The following is a 24,163-nucleotide window of genomic DNA, read 5'->3' as shown; positions in this document are numbered from 1 at the left end:
GATTTGTTAAACACAATGCAAAACCTGTGTTGGAAAACCTAAGATTGTCCCATAATTCAATCTCTCATAGAAGACAATTTAACAGAAAAAAAAAAAAAGACGCAGATATCGCTGATGATTTCTGGGCCCCTCTTCTTCACAATGTTACTTCAGTTCAATGATGTTTGTACATTTTATACATTTATTTTATTTATTTTTTATCACATAAATAATTGGTTTATGCACAGCTCTATATGGATCCCACACTTCAATAAGGGGTTAGCTAGGTCTGAACTTTGACTGGGCTGTTGCAGCACATAGCTTATTTTATTTTTCAACCATTTTGTTGAGGGTTTACAGCTGTGTTTGGGATTGTTGTCCTGTTGATGACCAATGTTTAGCTGTCAGACATATTGCCTCATGTTTGACTGAATGCCTAACACAAAAGGGGTAGGGTTAAAAAATTTGACTCTAAAGCACTGTGGTGCACAGAGGAATTCATGGTCGACCTACTGACTGTAAGGCTCCCATATTTTGAGACAATGCAACCAGGTCAGATAATATGACCTCCACTACAATGTTAGACTGTGGGTATAACATGTTTGTGTTGATATGCTGTTTGGTTTAATCAAAGTATGGCGCACATCTAAAGGGGTCATGTAATGCAAAATCAACTTTGTTTAGCTCTTAAAAACATTTAGTTGAGTACATGGAGTCTCTAGGAGTGCAGAAAAGTTAAATTTAGTCTCTCCAGGAGCTGCATAGATATCTGTACATTTCTGTTTGGGTAATATATTTCCAGCCATTTAGTTTTCTCTGCTTTCTATGACATTTTTTTAACAATTACTTCACAGTATTTGTTGCAAAGCTGCTAAACAAGGTCACGGACGTCCGGCTTACCAATTTTGTGAATCTGCAATTTTTATTTTTCATTGCGATTTTTTTTTTTAATTTGTTCCAAGCTGAAGGTTGCCAAAACTACGAGTGGATAAGTGAATATGTTCGATTGTTGGGTGTATTAACCCACACAATTCATTACACCGTTCCCAAGCGTACAACAAAACAGGCGGGCGGGGTATGATGTGCCTTCATTGCATTTAAAAAGACCGCACCGCAGGGGTAGAAGAGGGTCTTGTGGGGCTACAAACATATAATTCAGACCAAAGCATTGCAGTTCAACTTCATATGAACCACAACAGAATGATTTAAATGCAAAAAGGAATCATTGAAAAGTATGATATGTCCCGCACTTTAAAGCTAAACAGCTCCACTTTACTCTAATCAGTCCAAAGGACAAGGTAGCAGACATCTTGAAGTCCATTCAGATGCAACTTTGCAAAGCAATGCCATGCTATCATCTTCTTTTAAGGAAAAACTAGCTGTAAATCAAACTCTTAAATCCTATGGAAGCTACAAGAGTGTACTTAGCTTATGTGCAACTAGTTTTTCCATGTCCTTAGTCCTCAGTCCTTTTTAAATACGGACTGAGGATGTTGAATTCTGTGTACATTTTTGGTGTTATACTGAAGTAGTAAAAATAAAATAAACAGATAGAGGCCATATCCTTGTTCTTATGTCCTGAAAGGCAATACCACGGAACTGAAAGACGGTGTGCTTTCTTTTTCCATGACTATATATGTCATTTTATCCAGTATACTGTATTTGTCAGAGCACTCCTACAAAAGTCACGGATCACTGAATCTACATGAACCTGTAGGAGACATCGGGAAAGAAACACAGTACAGGGGGAAACGGCAACAATAGAGACACAGTTGGAGGGCTCAGATAGCGGTTTGGGTCCTGTACTTTCCACAGACACATGATCTCCTCAAGGACTTGGCCCTGTCAGCCCCAGCAGCCAGCCATCTGAAACGGGGAATGATAGACTATCAGAGGAAGGGAAACTGTTCAAGGGAATTGTGTGGATTTAGTGGTCTACTGCTGACACATGGCTTTGAGCATGGTAGAAAAGCACTTTAACTCTTGACTGCTTTTATCACATGCACACACTCCATAAAACGTGAGTTTATATCGTCAGATGGCTCAGATGAACAGCAACACACACACACAGCATGTGCATAGCACTACCTCAGTGGAAGAATGGCTTTAAGGCTGAGCGTACTATTTTACGCCATGTAACAGTCTTACTTTTAGTAAACGTGACCCTTCATAAAAGAAATGCTGACAGAAGGAGTGACTTAATTCAGCTTTTTCTCTGCAGTTTAACTTCGTTATGTAAACATAGCACACACTTTAACAATCAGATTTTAATAGTTAGTCAGGTTTACCAAAACCAGTGTACAGAGATGCATTGTGCTTGTTTTATTCAAATAAATTGGATGAAATTTAAAAAAGAAAAACAATCTTGAAGAACATGAGGAGGTGGGTGCTCTGGTCAGAAGATGACAAAATTAAAGATTTTTGCAAAACCCTACATTTGACAGAAACCCTGCACAGGCTACACCCACGTTGACACAATGGCAGCAGTATCATGCTGTGGGCTTCTTATAGTAAGGGCATAGAAGCTGGTCACAGCTAGAGGGAAGGGGAGGGGGGGGAGCTACAGTTAAGCTCAAAATCATTCATACAATTGGCAGAGTAACATTTAAAATTAATTTAATTCAGCCAATAAGTTTGTTTCTGATATAATATGAGAAAGGCATCACTCAAAAGATAATAAGGCACTGTAAAAGGAGTATCATAAAGTTTGTATTTTAATCAGAAAACGGCATGTCAAAAATGATTTATATCTTCCCAATGAACATGGATAATATTGCTAAACATTTTTTTGCATGTTTTCATTTGTATTTTTTACAATTATTTGATGATGAGCTCCAAGTCTTTGAAGTTAGAAACCAGTCTCTAGTTGCCTCTCTTCAAAACAATATCTCCATACCTAAAGACAGAAATTTTCAATTTTCAGTCTCTTAAATGGTAAAGCTTACAGAGCAGGATGTAATGGTTAGTAAAAATATACCTTTTTTAAAGCTGTGTGTTCTTGTTTGTAACTTTATTTATATTGGACAATAAAGAAGAACTCTGTTTCTGTGAAAATATATAGAAGAAATATAGTGTCATTAGAATCAGACTTTTGTTACACACTGAATGTGTAACGTGGATTTTTTATCCTGTGAAATTATGTATGCGATTCTTTTTTTCACTTTAAATTCACCTGCAAAAATTCCACCTGCAAAAATTCAGCTGCAGAAATTCCCCTGGAAAAAAATTGCCGAGCAAAAATCCACCTGCAGATATTTTACCTGTGAAAATTCACCTGCAAATGTTTGCCTGATTTTTGTTGACCTTCTGGTGACTCTAGCCAAAGCGATCGGCACTAGATCCAGTTGAGCGGCTCATAGCCAATCACATGATGCTCATTTGATCATGTGACACACCAGTCCGTTGGTCAGTGGTGAGTGTTTGGGGCCCTGATCTCTTAACACATTGGCTCATTGGCTAATTGTTAAGAGATTGATGCCCCAAATACAGACAATGCACCAGTGTGTCAGGTCGTCAAATGAGAAAATTTAAAGTAAAAAAAAAAAAAAAAAAGCCCATATAATTGTACAAGATAAAAATTCAGTGTCATAAATTTTCTAAAAAAAAAAGTCGGATTCTGATGAGGCTATATTTATTCCATACAAATATGTCAATATATGACAATTTTGTTGTAATTTTATTTATGTCCATGGCCTCCTTTTTTATATTACAGTAATACTAAACAGTGGCTTTAATACTAAAAACAAACTGTGAAGTTAAAGCGTGGCCTATGTGATATTCCCCTCTCTGCTATTCATCTCTGTAATAGAGATGCAAGGTTTGTAATGCTTGCTGGGAGCCAAGCATGAGATTGAGGATTTCTCACACACCATGCATTATTCATACCCCAGAGCAACAGAGTGTGTAAGATGAGAATTACACAGCATGAAGAGAACAGGGGAGAGGGGATGGAGGGGAGTCGAGGGGAGAAGCAGGAAAGAGGGAAATGCATAGGTGAGACACAGTGTGGAAAAAAAGAGATTAACATGGAGACAAAAAAGATAGATAAATCCATCCATTTTGGGGTTAACCACCGCATTGTTTCTGGATTTTGAGGACAGTTGGGTGGAAGAAATGAATATGGAATCGGAAGCCCCGATTGGCCAGCAATTTGCATTTGCTAAATGCGGGTCTTGTGAGTTTTGCTTGTATTCCGCACACAAACTGAATAGCGAGCAGGAAATTTCAGGGTTCGCGTTCGGCCTTGGTCTTCGTAATGAAAAACAGTGGGAAGTGAGGCAGGGTTGGAATTGATTTGTTTAACAATGGAAATGAAACAAAGTAGGAGGCACGGAGCAAAACAGGAGGCATGCCATCTTCTGCGAGAGCTTGAGACCACGAAATTGTAAGAGTAATTTCTGGGCGGTTAAAAAAAAAAAAAAAGGATTTTTTGTCCGTTACTTTGTTATTATTCTTTCAGAAGCATTTATCAGGCTGTCAAATGGATCCTCAGTGCTTTTTGAAGTTAAACCGCTGTATAAAAATCAAAGTATTCAACAGTCATGTTGAATATTGTATTTGTACTGATTGTATTTATTAAGTAAAACAATTGCAATAAAACTTTAATTCTTCCTCTGATGACCCAATTTGCTTGGTGTGAAAGCCTTTTAGCAGAAGACTAATGCTGTTAGTTTACTCAGTTAATGGAATATTACATTGCATTTTTTTCCTATTACATATGTGAGCACAAGTGTGTATGAGTGTCTCCACAGATGCAGCCTTAATGACAAGAATGTGACGGTTACTGGCTTTTTAGCTTCCCAGTGATGAAAAGCCAGTATTAATTTGGGCTACAGATTTCATTTGTTCCGAACAGGAAAAACAATATAAATCACTTTTAGCGTGATTAGAGAGAGAGTTAGATTAATCCAGGCCTGATTAGGGCATTATGCCGGCATGTTATGGACACACAGGGTGACTGACGGTAATTACTGTCTGTAATAGGAGAGCGCACGTTCAGTCAAGCCTCGAGCCTGGCAGTGTGGCTGAATTTATGTGTGCAGTTATATATACTGCATGTGAGGTCATTGCTTGACTTAAATTAGGACCGAAATTAAATCAAAAACCTAAACTGTAGGCAGAGTTGTCCGCAAGGTAGGATGGAGACATTGCTGGCTGCATGCAAGGAGAGAGGTGAAAGTAAAAAATGACTTATGACTTTGTTTATGATTATAGATATCCTAAGACAAACATATTCACCTGGATAATAAAAACAGATGGCTGATACGTTTGGCAAATATTAGAGATGCTGCATCAGCAAATCGAACCTTAGTGCAGTTGAAAGGTGCTTGCAGAGACACGTGCGTCCAATCCATAAACACAACATACTGTGGGGAGCACCTAGCTGTGCAAAAACTATATATCAGTGTTGTGCAGTTTTCATGAAATTTTCAAATTACATAAAATTCTATGCCCTAATTTTCTGAGATCTGAATTTTTTGTCAATTATTTCATGCTCCAAATTAGTTCCAGAGACTGTAAGGAGGGGTGAATGAATGAATGGATAAGGTAGGAGAGTTGGATGGATGTAGTGTTGAAAAGCTGATTATTTAATGTTCGTAAATTATCAGCCTCATACTCTGAATAAAGCGTTGTTTTTTCTATAATAAATAAATAAATTCCTTACCTTCCAAAGGGACCAGTTTTACCGCACAGAAGCAAGATTCTGTATGATTCTCAGACTTAAGATTTATTGAGCGTCCACTAAAAGGATTGCAGTTCAGTCAATGATTAAACAAAATGGATCTAATAATCAGGGTAATTAAGAATTGATTTTATAGTTAATGATACTAAGGTATTTTTTTATCTATTGATAATTTACTTTTGGAAAAAGAAACATAAAAAGAAACAAGATAAAACAAAGATGTCAATTCTCATTCTAGACACTACGGTTACAGCTAAGAAGGATGTTTTTTTGAAAAGAAATGAACGGTCAAAGTTGTGTCTAAGCTAAGCAGAAGTAACAGTTATCAATAGCTTACTTCTACCTCAAAGGTTTAAGGTAAGAGCTTCTAAAATCTAGTACTAGATTGATGAGGAAAGTTTTATATAGATCTGTCAGCCACCTGCACCACAACAAAAGGCGTCAGTAGGTAAAATCCTTACTGTGCTCCAAAATGTGACTCATTCATTCCCGGAACTGACTCAACATCTGGAGCTATCTCTGATCTTGGTTGAGAGGAAATCTTAGTTTACCAGCTGTAAATGCTGCCAGGGGTTACTGGCAGTAAAACAGAGGCTGCACTGGTCTCTTCTGGAACCAGATTTGGGACATTCTGTGGTTCTTCACTTTGGCTTCAGAACCAGGTGACCTGCTTAAAATTGTTACTGTTAATGCTGAACACGCTGAAGGAGTGGGGGTAACACAAAAATCTTTATAGGAAGTAAGGAGTACAATGCAGACAAGTACATTTTTCACAGCCAAGAGAGGGTGATTAGTCTAATCTAATTCCGTTGAGCAAAAGTTATTCTGTGGTTCTGTTTCTCTATTTCTCAGAACTCAGCTCTGCCTTTGGGAGCCCTCGTCTTCAGGGACAGGAGTCACCAGCAACCGATTACTGTGATGTTTATGTTAGCCTTATGGTTAATACCTGAAAAAGTGACAGAATTAAAATACAAAATGACTGAAAAATGCCCTTGTCTTGGATCGCAGCTTGTCTGGGGTTGATGGTGGGTTCTGAACCCCAGACTAGTTGAGAACCACTGGTGTAAGCTGTTCAAGAGACAGAGAATGTAAACAAACTATAAAATACTATACGACACTTTAGCATGTGCTAATTCTGTTGAATAAAAAGAGGCTCACTTTCATAGTTTAACATATACACCAGTATTTAAAACTACAACAAATCAGATAAAATTTTACCATAATATACTAGGGTAAAAAAAATCATTTATAATTTGAAGAGGATTTGCGAGGAATAAGAGGTTGTTACAGCTAAGTCTGAGGCACCAACAATAGCCTTTTAAAGGGCCTTGGTGAAAGCAGTTAAATGTTTGAAGAAAGTCAAGTCCAGGTGACCTGCACATGCGTTAAATCAAAAACCTACAATAACTGAATGAAAATGTCTGTGTGATTGAATTGACTTGTTCTGTGTGCGGTGCCTTGAACAATATTTGTTATGTTTTGGCGCTATACAAATAAACTAAATTCAACTGACACAGAATCCTAAAACTATAAACGCCAGACATTATGATAAATATAATATAAATATAATCCATTTTTCTTTTTTCTTTTTTTTACAAAACCAGCATAAAAGTTATCTCCACTGTTTTTATATCTCTTCAGCAACGGAACAAGGGATAATGTCTAGAGAAAGTTTTTCTTTGTTCAGACGTGTAAAACACTTGGATCATATTCCACACTTTTCCACACTGTGTGAGAACCGCGGGCATTAATTCAGTGATAGATTCAGAAAGGACTCAATTCGCTGCTGTTATCATCACTCCTGGGAATTTCCAGCAGGTGCGAGGCTAAATATCTTTTACAGTTTGGAAGCAGACATAAGGCACCCAATGAGATGTGTCCCATTAAAGGCATGGAAAATAAGTAGACATATTTAGCACCGCACTGCACATCTCTCTTACGGCAGCACTCCCTCCTCCACACTTCTTTTCCTTTTTTCACTCTCTTCTTTTTCTCGCCACCCCCTCTTTATAGCAGCAATTGTTCCTTTTCACTACATCGCTGCTTAAAAGAGAAGTTTAACATGCTGTTGGCTCAGTGAGAGCATCACGTGATTTAAAAAGGCTTACAACCCCCCCGGCTGGCCCCTTTGGGTTGTAAAACAACGGTCTAGAAGCTGATTTTATGAGTGCACGCCTCTGCTCTTTGCATGTTTATGTCAAATATTTGGAACAAATGGCATCCATTGGCTGGAACAACACGGATAAATCAAGTCAATTGGCAGGCAAGGAGAGCGGCGCGAGCCGCAGAAAAAGTGGCCCACTTCATGGCTGATGAGAGGAGTGCTGCATTATTCAATTAATACCTGAAAGGGTGCGTTTTATGGAATATTTACGAAAGCCTCCACGAGTCACCATGCACAGAAAAACACACAAAACGCTCCCCCCACACAAACACAAGGGCTGGTGTTTGCATCCTGGGAAAAGACTGGACTCCCCTTCCATTTTGCCAAATCAAATATACAGTGAGAGCAAGCTAAAAGGCACTTTCAATCAGCCACTCCGGGTCTGTCTGTCAATCTTGGAACAACAACAATCTAGCCCACTTGGAGTGGTCTAGTCAACATCCATTCCCCAATAAATTCAATCAGTGATGCTGTGTGTGTGTGTGTGTGTGTGTGTGTGTGTGTGTGTGTGTGTGTGTGTGTGTGTGTGTGTGTGTGTGTGTGTGTGTGTGTGTGTGTGCGTGCGTCTATATGTGTGCATCCCAAAGCAAGTGGTTATGAAAGAGACAAGGCTTCTGACACATCGTTTCAGCACAACAACAACAACAACAAAATTTAAAGTGACACCTCCATGTATGGAAGAAGTTGCATAGCCAGAGGGAAAGATGGACAGACATCTGAGTTGGTGGATTTTGCTTTCAGCCCAAGCCTATTCCTCTTTCAAAGTGACAATAAGAATCTCTGGTTCTCTACATAATCTGAGAAAGCCGAGAAGCCGAGGCAACCGGGCCCAGCTAATGACATTGAGGTGGCGGGCTGCACGCTGGAGTGATTGTCTGACTGCCTGAAACCCAAAAGCAGCGCAAGCAGGCTCATCATGGCCCCACACTCTCATTATTTGGCCACAAATGGAAATGCAAATCGCTCGCTTTGCTGCGGACGCCTCAAATTTATTAAACTAAAAGGTTTAATTTCCATTTTTTCTCTGCATCAGCTTTATTTATAAATGTCGTGCCCTATGAAGACCCAGTTATTTTCTTCCTCTCCAGCAGGCTCTTAACAAATCTGCTCATTAATATGGAAATGGAGAATCAATTGCTTTTCCACCGACAGAGGGCCGCTTCCCTCGGCGGTGTGTGTAATGTGTTCTGACTGGTCATCAGCACAAACAATCTTGCAAGCAAACACACAACGCATACAGTCGCACAAACCAACACTTTATATATCTGTATTTTATGCAAGAAAGTGACACGAGAAGGCTGGATTGTATCGAACCGTCATAGAATGAGTTGCATCCTGAATTTTGCCGTATATTCAAGCACCGTCAGACTACTGCCAGAAGGACACCAGATGTTGCAGCATTAATAACCCATAATATCAAGTGCTGCTCATCCAGCCTTTCAGTGCCCTAAAATAACACTTATAGACCTTAATAAGATCTAATTACACACAAGGTTCTTATCTAGGGCAATGTGGTAATAATTGCATCTGTGACTTTTTTACTCTGGTTGTCACATTGAAGGGTACATTGAAAAAAAGTATTCACACTCTTTTTCAAAATTGGCACGTCACAACCACAGACTCCCGTGTATTTGTGGGTGGGATTTTATGGGCTAGACAAAGACAAAGTTGAGGCATAATTGTGGAAAACGTGGAAGGAAAACAATATATGGTTTTCAGTTCTTATTTATAAATGAAAAGAAAAAAAGTGTGATGTGTAAATGTTACTCTGCCCCATTTTACCTTGATAAATGCAAAAACGTCCAGTTGACCCAAAAGCCTTTTGAAGTGACCTGCCTAGTAACTAGAGTCTGTATGGTTAGGCTATAAAAGATTATGCCAAAGTTTAAGCAACTCATGGAGCCCTGTTTAATCCATCATCTGAAGAGTATGGTCCAACAACACATGGTGCGTAAACTGACTGGCAAGGCAAGAAAAACATTAATCAGAGAAACTGTTCAGACTCTGGGAGAGCTTCAGACCGCCACAGCTCAGGTGGAAGAATTGTTCAACAATCAGTTTTGCTCTCCATAAATCTGGCAATATTTTTATAAATTATGCAGGATTGTTGGCTTGTTGAAAGAAAGCCATTAAAAGCCTCATTGGATGTTTGCCACAAGCCATTTAAATGACACTCTGGTCAAATGAAAACAAATCCTAACTTTCTGTTTTACATGTAGAATACTATGTGGTGGAAAAAACTAACGTCCTGAACACACCGTGGTGGCAGCAGCATCATGCTGTGGGAATGACGTTGGTCAGAGTTTATAAGAGGATGGATGGAGCTAAATTCAGGGCAATTGTGATGGAAAATCTGCTAAAGGTTGCAACTTGAGGTTGTGCTGGTAGATCCTTTTCCAGCAGGACAACACTAAACATATAGCCAAAGCTGTAATGGAATGGTTCAGAAGAAAACACATCCATGCATTAGATTGGCCTAGTCAAAGTCTAGATGTAAATCTAATTAAGAATCTCTAGAAAGGCAAATGATATTTAAAGAAATGCTTCAACAATCTGACTGGATTTAAGCTTTTGACAACCATAATCAATCAAAAATGTTGTCGATGGGGTTGGGGGGGTGGAGTCAGGTTTGTGATGGATACGGTGGCATGCCACACCTTTCAGATTTTTATTTGTAGACAAATTTGAAAACTATGTATCGCTTGCACTTTAGCAAGTCTTTCACATATGATCCCAACAATTTACTTAGTAGTGACACTGTGTGGTTATAATAATAATAATTTAAAAAAAAAACAGAAAGAGTTTAACACATGTGAACACATTTGGAAGGCACTTTGTTTATGGTTTTCCGGCTGTTCTGCCGCACTTTCTGCTCTTCCTGCCTTTTTTGTGTGTGTGTGTGTGTGTGTGTGTGTGTGTGTGTGTGTGCCTGTTTTCAGTCGACAGCAAAGAATCACAACCAGCCACTCCAGCCTGCGATCTAATGAACATTTCTAAATAGCCATGACCAACTGGTTAAGAGACTAATGTAGCAGCTATTAACCAAAGCGGTTGTTTCCACACAGTGTCATCTGTGGAGAGCAGAGTTAGAAAGGGAGGAGGAAACATAATTATTTTCCACACGGTTCCATATACAGTAGATGTATGCACACATTGCCATAGCCTGGCACGGCTTGTTTATCTTTCACATTTTGTAGCAAACAAACCATGTGACGTAAATTCAACCCACAGTGCAGAGCTTATTAGTGACAAGGTGTGTGTGTGTGTGTGTGTGTGCGTGTGTGTGTGTGTGTGGGTCTGTGTCCTATTAGGAAAATTCAGTTTCACTCAAGGTTTCAGGACTGCGGTCGCAGACCACTAGCCATTGATTATTCATAGAGTCTGTGATTGGGTCCATTAATACAAGATTAGGGAAGGAACCGATGCTCATTTTCTCTGTTTGTGTGTGCGTGTGTGTGTGTGTGTGTCAGGACTGCAGGTGAATTGTAATAAAGGCACGGTTTGAGTCCATCAAGGCAAAACATTATACATTGCCAATATATGAAACAGAAGATATGCAGGGTGCAAAGGTAACTTATTAACAAAAAAGTGAGCATGTTTCATTTAAAGGCATGGTGTGATAGGCTGCTATAAAACCAAACAACATGGTGCCTTTGTTTAGAAATGAGCAACAGCATTCCAGCAGAGAGCGGGAATTGTTTAATCTCATACTGTAAGATTTCCACCTTAATAGCATTTGTTCTTCAATTGGAACTTAATCTGGGTAAATGGTGCTTAAATGTTTAAATCACATTTACAGGCTGTCAACTGATCTGATGTTCTTCACATGGTCACCCTTCGTTTGAATGAAAATAAATTGATGGCAAATGAGGAAAGATTCTGTAAAATGGGCTGAAAAGACCAATTGGATCGCAGCTCCCCCAAGTGGCCAAATAGTAGAATGTTGAAGACATTAAGGAAAAGCACACATGATTTCTAAAAAAAAAAAAAAAAAAAAAAAAAAGAAACAAAAAAGAGGGGGGGGGGGGGGGGGTCTTGCAAGTTATTTAACTGATAAGAGGGTAAAACAGGATTTCCAGCAGATTTTAAATAATTGTATCAAAAACAGGCATCACTATTCTTTAAATTAAAATTTAAGTCTAGAGTGTTTCAGTTTCAGTTTGTTCCTGTGTAAGGGAATTAGCTTCTGACATTTTCATATATCACTATCCTCATTATTATTATCATCATTACCATAATCATCACTATTCTTAAACAGTGGAGATTGCAGTAGAATATGACTTAAGGCAGTTTATAAAAGGTACCAAATAGGCACAAAAAAGGGCAGACAAATAATTTCATATATGTCCATTTTCCAGTAAATATATATGAATATGAAATGTTCTCTACTTCTAATCAATTTAAGAGCTGATTTTTGTTTTCGTCAGATTTGAAACCAGCTAGAGAATTTAAACTGATTTAGATACAGCTCTATAAAGCAATACAATTATAAATAAAAGGTTAAAAAAAACAGATTTCACGTCAACAATTTAGCACATATGTCTGCAAGCTGTGGCCCTTTGGGGCCTCCAAAATTACTCTGAGTACCTTTGACTAAAACTGAAAATAAATAGGTAAACTAAGGCATCAAGACTTTTTCTTATGTTTTCATGGATGTTGGAAGGAATACAGGAACCTTGTTCAATTCAAGCAAGTTTCTTTGTTACTTTGTAAAATTGTGATGTGTGTGCTTTAAAACCCCAAACCAGCAATTCCCTAATTTAAAACTAAAAGAAATCCATCAAATAAAAAAGCTTGATAATTCATATTTTTAATATTATGCCAGGTAGGTTATGCAGATCCAAACTCATTTTATTTAGAGGGAGCAAAATATGTTGGTTTTGTTGCTCCCTCTGCTCTAATGATTTTGAGAGGTACGTGGTAACTTTTGAGCTCAGTGAAGGACGGAGACGAAGCCGACATCTTCACTGCATTTCACTGTATTCAAAAGAGTGCCAAATCCATTTATTGTACCATATTAACAATGCTATTTTAAATGAAACAATAACCAAAATATTAATTGTGAAATATGAGTCATTTCACCCTTCACTATATTTGCTATCAATACGTTTAAGATGTTTATTTTACCCTGTGTATGAAACACTTCTTAAATATTCTAATAACTTTATGATTTTAACCTGTCACAGTTTAACAGAAAACAGAAAGGCCTGAGGGTTGGACACAGTTCCTTCCTGAAGCTGTGATGCAGGAGACAAAAAAATCTGCTTAAACAACCCGTTAATACTAATTATATGTTATTAGACAATATACCATTTAAATAAAATAATGTTATTGTGTTCTTTTTCCAGACAAAGTATGACGACAGAGACTGTGAGAACAAATGCGCCATCAGCCTGTTCTCCATAATCGCAAAGATGTTCATCAATGTTATTTAACTATGGCTCCAAAAAAACATTTAAGCAAACCAGCAGAGGGGAAAAACTTGGTGTTTAGGCTGGATGAGGATGCTCTGACCAAGTTTTTTTGCCTTACATCAGCCAATGAAAGAACAAACTCACTGTGGACCGGGAACTGTAATTTAGCTCATTAAGTTTGCCTGTATTGACTGGTCTGCCTTTCTGAGAAGGCTAGAAAGTGACTATGTCCCACAAAAGATCGCTGTGCATCTGAAACTGTTATACATATATATCATAGGAGTTCATCCATTCTAGTCCTAATCTGCCAAAGGCTTTCACAGAATAATTCTCTAGCTGAGAGATAACCAAATGCTGAATCAGTGTACAATTTTACAAAAAACTGTTTGTGACTGATTCAATTTGTACAGACAAAGGTAGAATTTTTGTTGCCAATGATGGCAAGTCTACAAACATCCACTCCGCCCAGCCATACAGATTTAAGTTCAGAATGGAAAAGATAAAATGCTCACATAGGATGGTTTGCCTGCCACTGTTAATCTTTATTACGCTCCCCTTGAATATGTGCAAGAGTGTAAATAATTTGGCTCTAATTTGGTGTTCCATGCCTCTTGTCCAATGACCTCTAGAGATCCACACCAGCCCCTCACCCCCACAGCCCAGCATGCATAAGCGGACATAAGCAATGGATGGATAAATGAGCTGTTAGAGATAGTGCCAGAGTGACCTGAGTTTTCCCTGGATGTCTGAAGCGCAAAGTCCGAAGCCCCTTCCCTTCACATTTCCCCCTGTTACAAGAAAGATACGTTTAGCTGTTTGTAAATATTTCAGCATGTGCAAAACATAAAAAGTCATGATCTGTAGCTGAACACTGATCTCTATTTATTCACTGGATTGATGGTTGGCCCGAAAAACGGAAGTCACTGGCACCATCTTGCTACTCCCTACTCTCACAGAATCCCACAGGATTGGGCTGCAACAACAAAGCAGTTTTCTGGCTGTGGGAATACGTGTCACAGGTAATTTTACAGTCAGTGGCTGTACTAACACTATGACGTACTGAAGTCATATGCTGAAATATTTTGCATGCTATTCATTTAAACACACACACACACACATATAATATATATATATATATATATATATATATATATATATATATATATATATATATATATATATATATATATATATATATATATACACATGTTGTGTAGCAGGGGTCTGCAACCTTTACAACCCAAAGAGACATTTTTCATTTAAAATAAAGAAAAAACATAAAACTGTTGCAAATTGTGGACAAAAAAATTCCTTCCATGGGATTATGAGATTTCTGAAAATAATGCAAAAAAAAAAGAAAAATGGAAAAAAAAACATGCAGTTCTCAACTTTAATGACAAGAAAAACAGTTCTAAGGCCATATTACTGGTACTTTTACTCTTATTCTGTTGTGGAATTATTCTATGGAGAAAAGAAAATTCAAAACTTGTTATTAAATTTATATTCAAAACATTAATTGGTTCTCAATATTTTTTAGTCAGTCATTAAGAGCCCTGGAGCTATGGGTTGTACTATGGGTTGTAGACCCCTTTTGCCTATGTGACAATCTATATCACAAAAGATTTAGACGGATTTGAGAGAAAGGTAGCTTCAAATAAACAGTATATAAAAAAAAGAATTATAAAATACACAAAAAACATGTGTCCCTTGAACCTTTTTGTTTTTTTGTAGCCGTGCCCCTGTGTGCTGCCATGTGCTGTACCTGCCCAGGTTGTCCAGGCATCGTGATGCTGTCTGACTCCGTGACGCTGTTCATCAGCATCCTCTCAGCTGCTGCCATCTTTTTCTGCTACTGGCTAGCTAGCTGGGAGCTCTCCATCTGCAGGAGGAGGAGGAGGCTGCTGCCAACAAAAACAGGCTGTCAAATCCGAGCACTAGACCTTTGCCGGAGGATTGGGGGTTTCTCGTTGAAAGGAGGCAGTTATTAGAAAGGCGAAACGATGTCTGATTTTGACAGTAATCCGTTCGCAGACCCGGATTTCAGCAATCCCTTTCAGGTAGCTAACGAGGCTAGCATGGTTGGCTAACAAACCGTTGCTGCCCATTGAGCTCACATTCTTGGTTTAGCACCCAGGCTGATAGCTTCACAGCCTTCTGGAAAAGCTCCTCTGGGGGTAGAAAATGCTATGTACCGCCGTCTACTTTTATTGTAGTGGTTTGCGATGATTTCTCAGGTATTTTTGTGGAAACGTTGCTATAAACATTGTAATAACAACTGTTGGTGTGGATGTATGCTAGCTGGATCATATGAGCTTTGACCATCGCTTGTAAACATTTGCACAAAGCAGCCCTTTTTAGTGAAAATCGTTCTGGTTTCTTATCCTTATTGAAATTTAATGTGTGTGTCAACATTTACGTTTATTTACAGCTGTCGTTTGGCTGTGGGCCTTAATTGAAAAGCCAGATCAAATTATTGAGTGTAAGCGATTTTAGAGACAGGAGGAGTCTGGACTCACAGGCTGCCTTGTTTTTGGTTATTAGGGTGTATTTTTGCAGAAGTTTGTATAAAATTTGTCCAGTATGGCAAACGTAATATATTATGTTAGCAAAGTGTTTTTAAAAAGTTTATGTTAAAACAAGCAATTACATTTGGAAGGGTGTTAAAAGAACCTTTAAACTGCACCAAGGTCATGTGTGTAGGCAAAAAGTGAGCTGCTGGGTTTAAACAGATGAACTTCTAGGGTCATTTGTATCCATCAAGAAAACTAAGCAGAAAATAATGTTTGATTTCAAACCTTTTTATTTATTTATTTATTTAGTTTTTATTTATTTTACAAATATCCATTGATTACTGATCTATGTTGATGGGATCCATCTGAAATGAACACAACTGTTAGTTAACTGATTTGCAATAGACCTAGTTTAGATTCAAATTCACATTTGAAACAGCAACTGAGAATATGCTGAATTGAAACAGAAATGATTTTCAGCTTGTACAAAAAAAAGTAAAATTCTGAAATAAAAATAAAAGAATTGGATGAAATCCAAATCGTGCAGTGTTAAAATTGGGACACTTATTGCAAAGTATGTATGTTTGCAAGAATATATGTTGTTTAAAGCATTAACTAACAGACTATATAATCATTTACTCAAAAATCAGTGGATTTTTGAGTAAATGAGCACAAACACATTTATTGGGAATAACAAACTGGTGTCTGTGAAAAGTGTTGACTTTCTGCCCAGTCGATGTTCCTAAGGTCATTTAAACCATAAGGTTGGGTTTTGTCAACAAACTGCTTTATATATATATATATATATATATATATATATATATATATATATATATATATATATATATATATATATATATATTATTATTATTATTAACAAAGTGAAACCTTTAGACTTAGCTGAACTTTTTTTCTGATTATGCAATTAAAGAAGAAAAATAACTTCTTTGGCAGAAGAATAGTCAAAATAATCTCTGTGGAATTGAGCAATTTGGAGTTTTTGGGGTCACACAAAGAAATATTTTATTTCAAGTAGATTAATCGACTTCATTCAATATGTTTCTTTTAATTGTTCTTCAACCCACCTACTAATGGCACAAGCTCTCCAACTAAAGCTGGATCTGATTAATATTTGTTTTAGTTTGAAAACAAGTTGCATGTCTTTTAATAAAAACAAAACGTATATAACTGATTTGTAGTTGTAGTTTTCCTTTCCCTAAACTCCTGTGTGAACCTTTGTACCTTGTAGGATCCTTCGGTGACCCAGGTGACACGGTCTGCCCCTCCCGGTGGTCTGGAGGAATATAATCCCTTCACAGATGCTAGAACGGTTAGCTTCAGACTCAGCATGAGCCTGTGTGTGTGTGTGTGTTTTAGACGGACCTAGTTTTTCCCCGCTACTTTTATCCTCTGTGTTTCATGCTGCAACCTGTCATCAGAATGCAAAACAGTAATAAATTGTGACTGCAATTGCTGTAAATTTTCGGTGGCATCAGTAACAATGTAGACATCCTATGCTGGTCTGCAGGCAGCACCTGGAAATGCCCCCAAACCTGCTCCTGCCCCTTCCCAGAACACACAACCTGCCATCATGAAGCCCACAGAAGAGCCGCCAGCTTATTCACAGCACCAGACTCAGGTAATAAATGTCGTTACATCATTACTGGGATGCTCTGAGCCGCAGCTATTTGTTCTTTACTGTCTCTGCACTAGATTAACAACATGCAGCACTCTCCACTGTTATTTGAAGCCCAGATAAAGTTGTATATGAGAGCCTTAAAAGAAATTATTATGGAGACCTGGCAACACAAAGTAGAATCTCTGATTACATTTTCTAACTTCTTTCTTTCTTTTTTTTGACCACCCTTTAAACCCTCTTCACTGCGTGGTGGCTAAAGGTTGGGTCCAGCCTAGTTTGTTATAGTTGCAGTTATTGTATACAATTGAATCATTGCTCTGAGCAAGTTTAGGATATGAATTGTCCACAAAACGTGTAAAATACTCATCTCACAACCGAAACCCATCTTTTCCTTTGGTTCATTTTTCCTTTTGTTTTTTTTGTACACTGTACTCTTTGTGTTTTCCGACGGCCCACCAGCAACGTAACAAGGTAAAGTATTTAAATCAGATGTTTTCATTTTTCATGGAACTGTTGTGGTATATAGATTCATTTATTGCCCGCTTTCTTACTTTTAATAAGACTTTTTCTTTCTTAAGCTAGCCTAATGCTAACCGAGCTGTTTAGTTCACTAGTGACTAATTTGTTTTCTAACCCTACTTCGTCCTTTTCCAAACTAACAGAACATTTACCTGAGTGAAATATGGTGGAAATATTCATCTTATTGTAACCTTGTGACAGCGTTCAGATGTTTGGGACCCATACAAGCTTGTCTGTGTCTCTCTCAGGACCAAGCGCGTGCTCAGGCTGAGTTGTTGAGAAGGCAGGAGGAGCTGGAGAAGAAAGCTGCAGAGCTTGATCGTCGGGAGAGAGAGCTGCAGTCCCACGGAGTAGCAGGAGGTCATTCAGATTACTCATTCGCTCCTTATCCTCCTCGCTCTAACTGTCCGTCCTGATCAGACCTAGGTTCACGAAAGTTGGTCAGGTTACAAGTTATTATGCAATCAGCAGATATATGCTCCACGTTTTTGTTTAAAAACTCGAGAATTTTTGTGAACTGAGTAACAATCAGCTGTGACAAAAAAAAAGATACCTAGTTATGTTTTGTAGAACTGCTATCATCCTACTTTACAAAAGCCCCCCACGACAGTTTTGCCTTGTCTAACATCGGTTAATAATACTCCCTGTTAAAGTCTCAGACAGCTCTTGTTTTATTTAGACACAAGAGTGAAATCCTAAACTTCCATGGAAAATGAGCTTCAAGATCATGTGGGTCACGTCTGGTATTCCCCCAAAAATCTTTTGATAAAGTTAAAAAATTGACCACTCAGATTTTACATTTCATCAGGTATTAAAAGTTTGTGGAAATTCGCAAGGGAGTTATTTGAGTCATAAGGGATCCGCCTGTTGGTTGAAGCCGGCAGGATTTTAACTACTGAGATCTAAGATGACGCATATGATCAATATTTATCATCAAGCCTGTAAAGTCCCATCTCCTTAAGCTATATACTAAGAAACTGGATTGTTAATTTGTTCATTGTCGTCCTAATGACCTTTCCAAATAAACTGCGTCACAGGCTTTACTATAAATGCATGGTTGTATATTAGAAATAATTCAGTGAGTTACAAACTGTTTACAAAGGTAAATTTATCAAATGTACACTTAAGACTATTACATTTTGTTTTGAGTCTCGTTGCACTACAAGAAAGAAAAATGGGTTTAAATGCAAATGTATAACCAAAATAATTAAGACATTTTTAGACCGAACTGTGATCAAAAAGCCACTGGAATTTAGGTGTGATACGTACATCTAACTGCATCTTAAAAAAATAGGTTGGGATTAGGGCTGGATGATATAGATAAAAAAGCGTATCGATAAAATATAAATCATATTGATCGATGTCGATAATTATGAACAAATTCAAAACATTTATTTTAAGTGCAGCCCTGGCCATTTTATGCTGTGTCTTAGTGACCTATTTTTTAGCTACAGAACACACAAACACTGAATTCAAACTCAACCGTTTATTCAACCAACTTTTTACCAAAACGGCAAGTTTTTAAAAAAGAAAAAAGAACGCATGCTGTCTGAACTCTTTGAAGGGGGCGGAGCGTTCCTGGGTCTGTGTTTGTGAACTGTTATTCTATTGAACTTTTTATTGACCCTTTCTTCTATCATCGATATACGTCTATCGATCGATATATATTGTTATTGAATTATCGTCCAGCCCTAGTTGGGATTCTTTCTTGAAATAGAAGCAGGTTTAGATTAGATGTTTGATTTACCATACATAGATAGATAGATAGATAGATAGATAGATAGATAGATAGATAGATAGATAGATAGATAGATAGATAGATAGATAGATAGATAGATAGATAGATAGATAGATAGATAGATAGATAGATAGATAGATAGATAGATAGAGATATTTATACATTTCATTTAACATAGAATGTTTTACTGTTTTACACCCAAACCTCACTCATTCTTTCATGATGGGCCGGCGTTCATTTGCCTCATATAAAGTGGAAAACGTTTCCTATGATGAAGTATGATTCATTATCAAAACACTGCCTGCTTTGCTCATACAGGCCGCAAGAACAACTGGCCTCCACTACCCGAACGGTTTCCTGTGGGTCCGTGTTTCTACCATGATATTGCCGTCGACATTCCTATAGAGTTCCAGAAGACCGTCAAGATCATGTACAACCTTTGGATGTGTAAGTCGACCTTCTGGCTCACCACAATACACAAAGTACATCTAATTAGTTCCCAAAACTTCACAACTCTATAAGTATACTACCGTGCCGTGTGGCGTTGTCGCCAGAGTGTGACCCGTAGCTGTTCCATGTGATATGCCAGTCCATGCAGGCACGCTGTTTGTGAACATGTTTGGCTGCCTGGCCTGGTTCATCGTGGATGCCTCTCGTGGGGTGGACTTCGGCCTGGCCATGCTCTGGTTCCTGCTCTTCACCCCGTGCTCTTTCGTCTGCTGGTACAGACCGCTTTACGGGGCCTTCAGGTAAGCCGAAGCACTTCGGAGCTGTAGATGCAAGTCACCCCCGAAACGAATTACCCTACCTCTCACAACTCTTGTCCTCTTCTCACTTCAGGAGTGACAGTTCGTTCCGCTTCTTTGTCTTCTTCTTCATCTACATTTGTCAGTTTGGAGTCCACGTTCTACAATCCATTGGCATCACCGGCTGGGGAACGTGGTAAGCGTCTCGCTCTGCCGCCGGCCCGTCCCTCTGTGGTCGTTTTACTGAGTTCCTTAAAGTTGTCCCGTCGGTTTGCTTTTTTTTTTTCGTTTTTTTTTGCCAGCGGCTGGATTGCAGCGCTGACCGGTCTGAACACCAGCATCCCCGTCGGCATCATCATGCTACTGATTGCAGCCCTGTTCACTGCGCTGTCTGTGGGTTCGCTCATAATGTTTAAAAAGGTAAACACGATCGCCGATTGAAGATTTTGCAGAATGTTTGGCACAACATACTTTTATTAGTGCTTTTGTCGCTTTTTGTTTATTTTCATACTTGATAACAGGGCCGGAAGATGTAGGAAAAAAAGCAAAATCGATAAAATAGAAATCATATTGATAATTATCAGAAAATTCAAAACATATATTTTAAGTGCAGCCCTGGGCCACTTTATGCTGTTGCTTAGCAACTTATTTTTTATATACAGAACACACAAACACTCAATTCAAACTCAACCCTTTATTCAACCAACTTTTTACCAAAACTGCAAGTTTAAAAAAATAAAAATAAAAGAACATGTGCTCTCTGAACTCTTTGAAGGGGGCGGAGCTTTCCTTCGTCTACGCTTGTGATTGGTTGAGAGTGTGTAATGACTGTAGTACTAACCTATATGGCTAGAAAGCAAAAAGAAGGAAAACTGTTATTCTATTGAACTTTCTTCTATCATCGATATATGTCTATCGATCGATATATATTGTTATTGAATTATCGTCCAGCCCTACTAGATAAAGATAACGATAATCATCCTTACTTGTCATTGCAACATATATTCCATTTGAATTTGTCCTCTGCATTTACTCCATTTGTTTGGGAGCAGTGGGCTGCCAGTGTGCGACATCCGGGGAGCGTTCTCTGATTAAAGACCTTGCTCAAGGACCCAGGGTGGCAGCCTGCGGGACTCGAACCCGTGGCGTTTGCAGCCTTCCCAGGATGCAAGCGCCCTGCCCTAACCGCTAGGCCGTCGCTGCCACTACGGCGCGACAGACATCCGGTGACGGACCACTGAGCTGAACTGAACTCTCCTCTGTGCCCTTTCCAGGTGCACGCGCTGTATCGAACCACCGGTGCCAGCTTCGAGAAGGCTCAGCAGGAGTTTGCCACCGGCGTCATGTCGAACAAGACCGTTCAGACCGCAGCCGCCAACGCCGCCGCCAACGCCGCCACCAACGCCGCCCACGGGGCCTTCAAAGCGCACCCATAGACGAGACCCCGTTCAAGGCAACACATGCCCACACATGTAACCAAACACACACAACAACAACAACAACAACAACAACGAGAGGGAGGCGCCCGACTCTGCTTCCGCCGCCTCTCAGATTCAATAGGATATGTTCGTGAATGTTTCCCCTGCACATCTATCTTTTGAAGTAACATAACAGAAGAGTTACCAGAGCTGTTGGTCTTCACCTGAAACCTAACGTCAGTGAAGACTCTACAAAATCCACCCTCTCCGCTTTGCAGTCAGGCGACTGTCTTGTCACGACCACTAAGTGATGAAGGGTGGGCTCTAATTGTGTTTGGGGGGGGGGGGGGGGGCCTCATCTTGCACACTTGCCCCACTTTTGTGCTAACCTCGTCCTTCTGTCCCCCTGCGAGATGACCAGGCAGAAGTCTTAACTCTAGCATAATTTGTGACGGTGATGACCTCCGAACAGCTCCCTGCCTGATGAATTCAGTGTAGCTATGAGAAGTCAGACTCTTTTTGCACACGGTTTTATATTTTTGTTTTGTTGAACAGCTGGACATCAGTACGATGCGATGATACACTAAACTTTTTTTTTTTTGTTTGTTTTTTATCCAGTTTTTGGACATCTAGGACTTAAAGATACATTTTACCTTGTCCTCTATCTCTGCTAAATGTAGCAAGATAATAACACTCTCATTACGGAAAAACGGTTTCATATTTAATTTAGTTAAGCAACTCCCCAAGTTTAACTCTGTTATGCTCTGTGTGCCTTTCGGTTGGGCTGACTCAGCAGCTTAAGGTTATCCAGCATGATGGTAACAAGAAGCATGCTTGGCACACAGTACAGTTAGGAAATCTTCAGGCATCATTGCCTTCTTTCAGGCGTCACAGGTTGCTGTTTAGGGGGGAACCTCTCTATTTTCTGAAAAAAAAAAAAAAGAAGTGAATTACAGTGATTCAAGCCACAACTTTAACAGCCTGGTGCGTTCAAAATGGGAAATGCATAACAGATAAAAAAACAATGTTCCCTTTCATTTCTGGATGGCATTAACTCATCGCTGCAGTATGCGAGTCTCCCTCGGTCGTTTTTGTAGCTGTTCTCACTCGTCGGAAAACTAACGCTGCTATTAACCTTTAGAGCCGCTTGGCCGTGGGCTCTCGCTGTCCTGTTTCCTGTTTAAATAAGAAACAAAAACGCCACACGTGGAGAGAACAGACATGCCTTTTCTCTCAGGAGAAATCTTTTTTTTTTTCTTGACACTAACCTCCGCATAGATTAAAGAAGGAAAAAAGAAACTTGAAACTGTTTACACGTACACGTCATAGGCTAACCGTCTATCATTTCAACCGATTTTCCCTCCATGTCGGTCGGAATTGGCCGGCGGTGGAAAAAAATTGAACCCCAAACAAACACTTAAAGGAACAGGGGACTGAAGTCGACCCACATTCAGTGCCATCACCAACACAGTCATTTATTCACGCTAAAGTTGTACAGTCTACTGTCACTGAAGTGAACTATGGATGTGCTTTTCTTTTTTTTCTTTTAGTTTTATTTATTTAATTTTTTTGTGCTGAAGCACTTCACTTAGTGAACGTGATTGTCTCAAGATGTGCATGATAGATGAATGATAACTGCTGTGTAAAACATTAAATACTCCCAAAAGTAAATGTTAGAAAGTGGAGGCTCTATCCTGAAATAATAAGCTTAAATCTTGGCAGTTTTGCTTTTTTTTTTTTTTTTTTTTTTTTTGCTTTTGGCGTTATGTTTTTTTTTATTATTATTATTCATTACACATTTCTTGTTTTTACATCAAAGTTAGCGCAAATAATGCTTTTATTTATGTGGTTATTTAAGTTGTTTGCAGTATAGTTTTTTTTTTTTATTAATATTTTGTCTGTGTGATTGTGTAGAGACGTGGTTATTGCGACGGCGAGGCTGCAGAAAGTCCTGACTGACCTGCAAACACGTGTGCATGTGTTATGAGCGTGAGTGTGAATGATCGGTATGAAAGAATTCAACTCCCTCAAGTGTTATTTTATGTCCTGAAAAGCTGTGAGAAACTACCAAAATGTTCATAGAAATGTTTTTCTTTTCTCCAAATCTTGCTTTGTGACGTGCGCCCTTCAGTTTTACCTTAAGTTATTACCATACTCTGCTGCATACATCCACACGATTACCTTGTATTTGTACTTTTAAAGTCGTTCTATGAAGCCTTGCCACAGTGGGTAGTTTTTTCTCTTTTTTTTTTTTTTTTTTAATATGTATTTGGCGAGCTGGTTCTGCTGTACAGAACAATGTGTTTTTGAAGTCTGCTGACACAAAACAGTGTTTTATGGCCTGTGACAGTGT

At 38.7% G+C, this 24,163-nt stretch overlaps 1 protein-coding gene across 3 annotated transcripts; it reads left to right on the top strand.

Annotated features, from left to right (window-relative positions):
* Positions 1-15,070: 15,070 nt before the first annotated feature.
* scamp1 (secretory carrier membrane protein 1) lies at positions 15,071-24,065 on the top strand. Of its 3 annotated transcripts, XM_012859977.3 has the most exons (10): positions 15,071-15,297; positions 17,000-17,080; positions 17,279-17,389; positions 17,849-17,860; positions 18,157-18,268; positions 19,965-20,093; positions 20,236-20,395; positions 20,487-20,588; positions 20,695-20,812; positions 21,667-24,065. In XM_012859977.3, exons 1-10 carry the CDS (start codon positions 15,241-15,243, stop codon positions 21,826-21,828), a joined length of 1,044 nt encoding a protein of 347 aa, XP_012715431.2. In that variant the 5' UTR covers positions 15,071-15,240; the 3' UTR covers positions 21,829-24,065. The 3 variants fall into 3 exon arrangements, with proteins under 3 accessions (XP_012715431.2, XP_035999815.1, XP_012715432.2); XM_036143922.1 differs by lacking the exon at positions 17,000-17,080; XM_012859978.3 differs by lacking the exon at positions 17,849-17,860.
* The last annotated feature ends 98 nt before the right edge of the window (positions 24,066-24,163 follow it).

This window comes from Fundulus heteroclitus, chromosome 12 (genome assembly GCF_011125445.2).
Source record: "Fundulus heteroclitus isolate FHET01 chromosome 12, MU-UCD_Fhet_4.1, whole genome shotgun sequence".
Lineage (NCBI taxonomy): Eukaryota > Metazoa > Chordata > Actinopteri > Cyprinodontiformes > Fundulidae > Fundulus > Fundulus heteroclitus.
The sequence above is the reverse complement of the archived record's forward strand: the minus strand, read 5'-3'. Positions and strand labels throughout refer to the sequence as shown.

Bases quoted from the DNA above. Each gene is read 5' to 3' on its own strand.
- scamp1 (XM_012859977.3), top strand. From the start codon at position 15,241: ATGTCTGATTTTGACAGTAATCCGTTCGCAGACCCGGATTTCAGCAAT. The intron at 20,396-20,486 runs GTAAGCCGAAGC...TTCTCACTTCAG, and splicing joins CCGCTTTACGGGGCCTTCAG to GAGTGACAGTTCGTTCCGCT. The intron at 20,813-21,666 runs GTAAACACGATC...TGCCCTTTCCAG, and splicing joins CGCTCATAATGTTTAAAAAG to GTGCACGCGCTGTATCGAAC.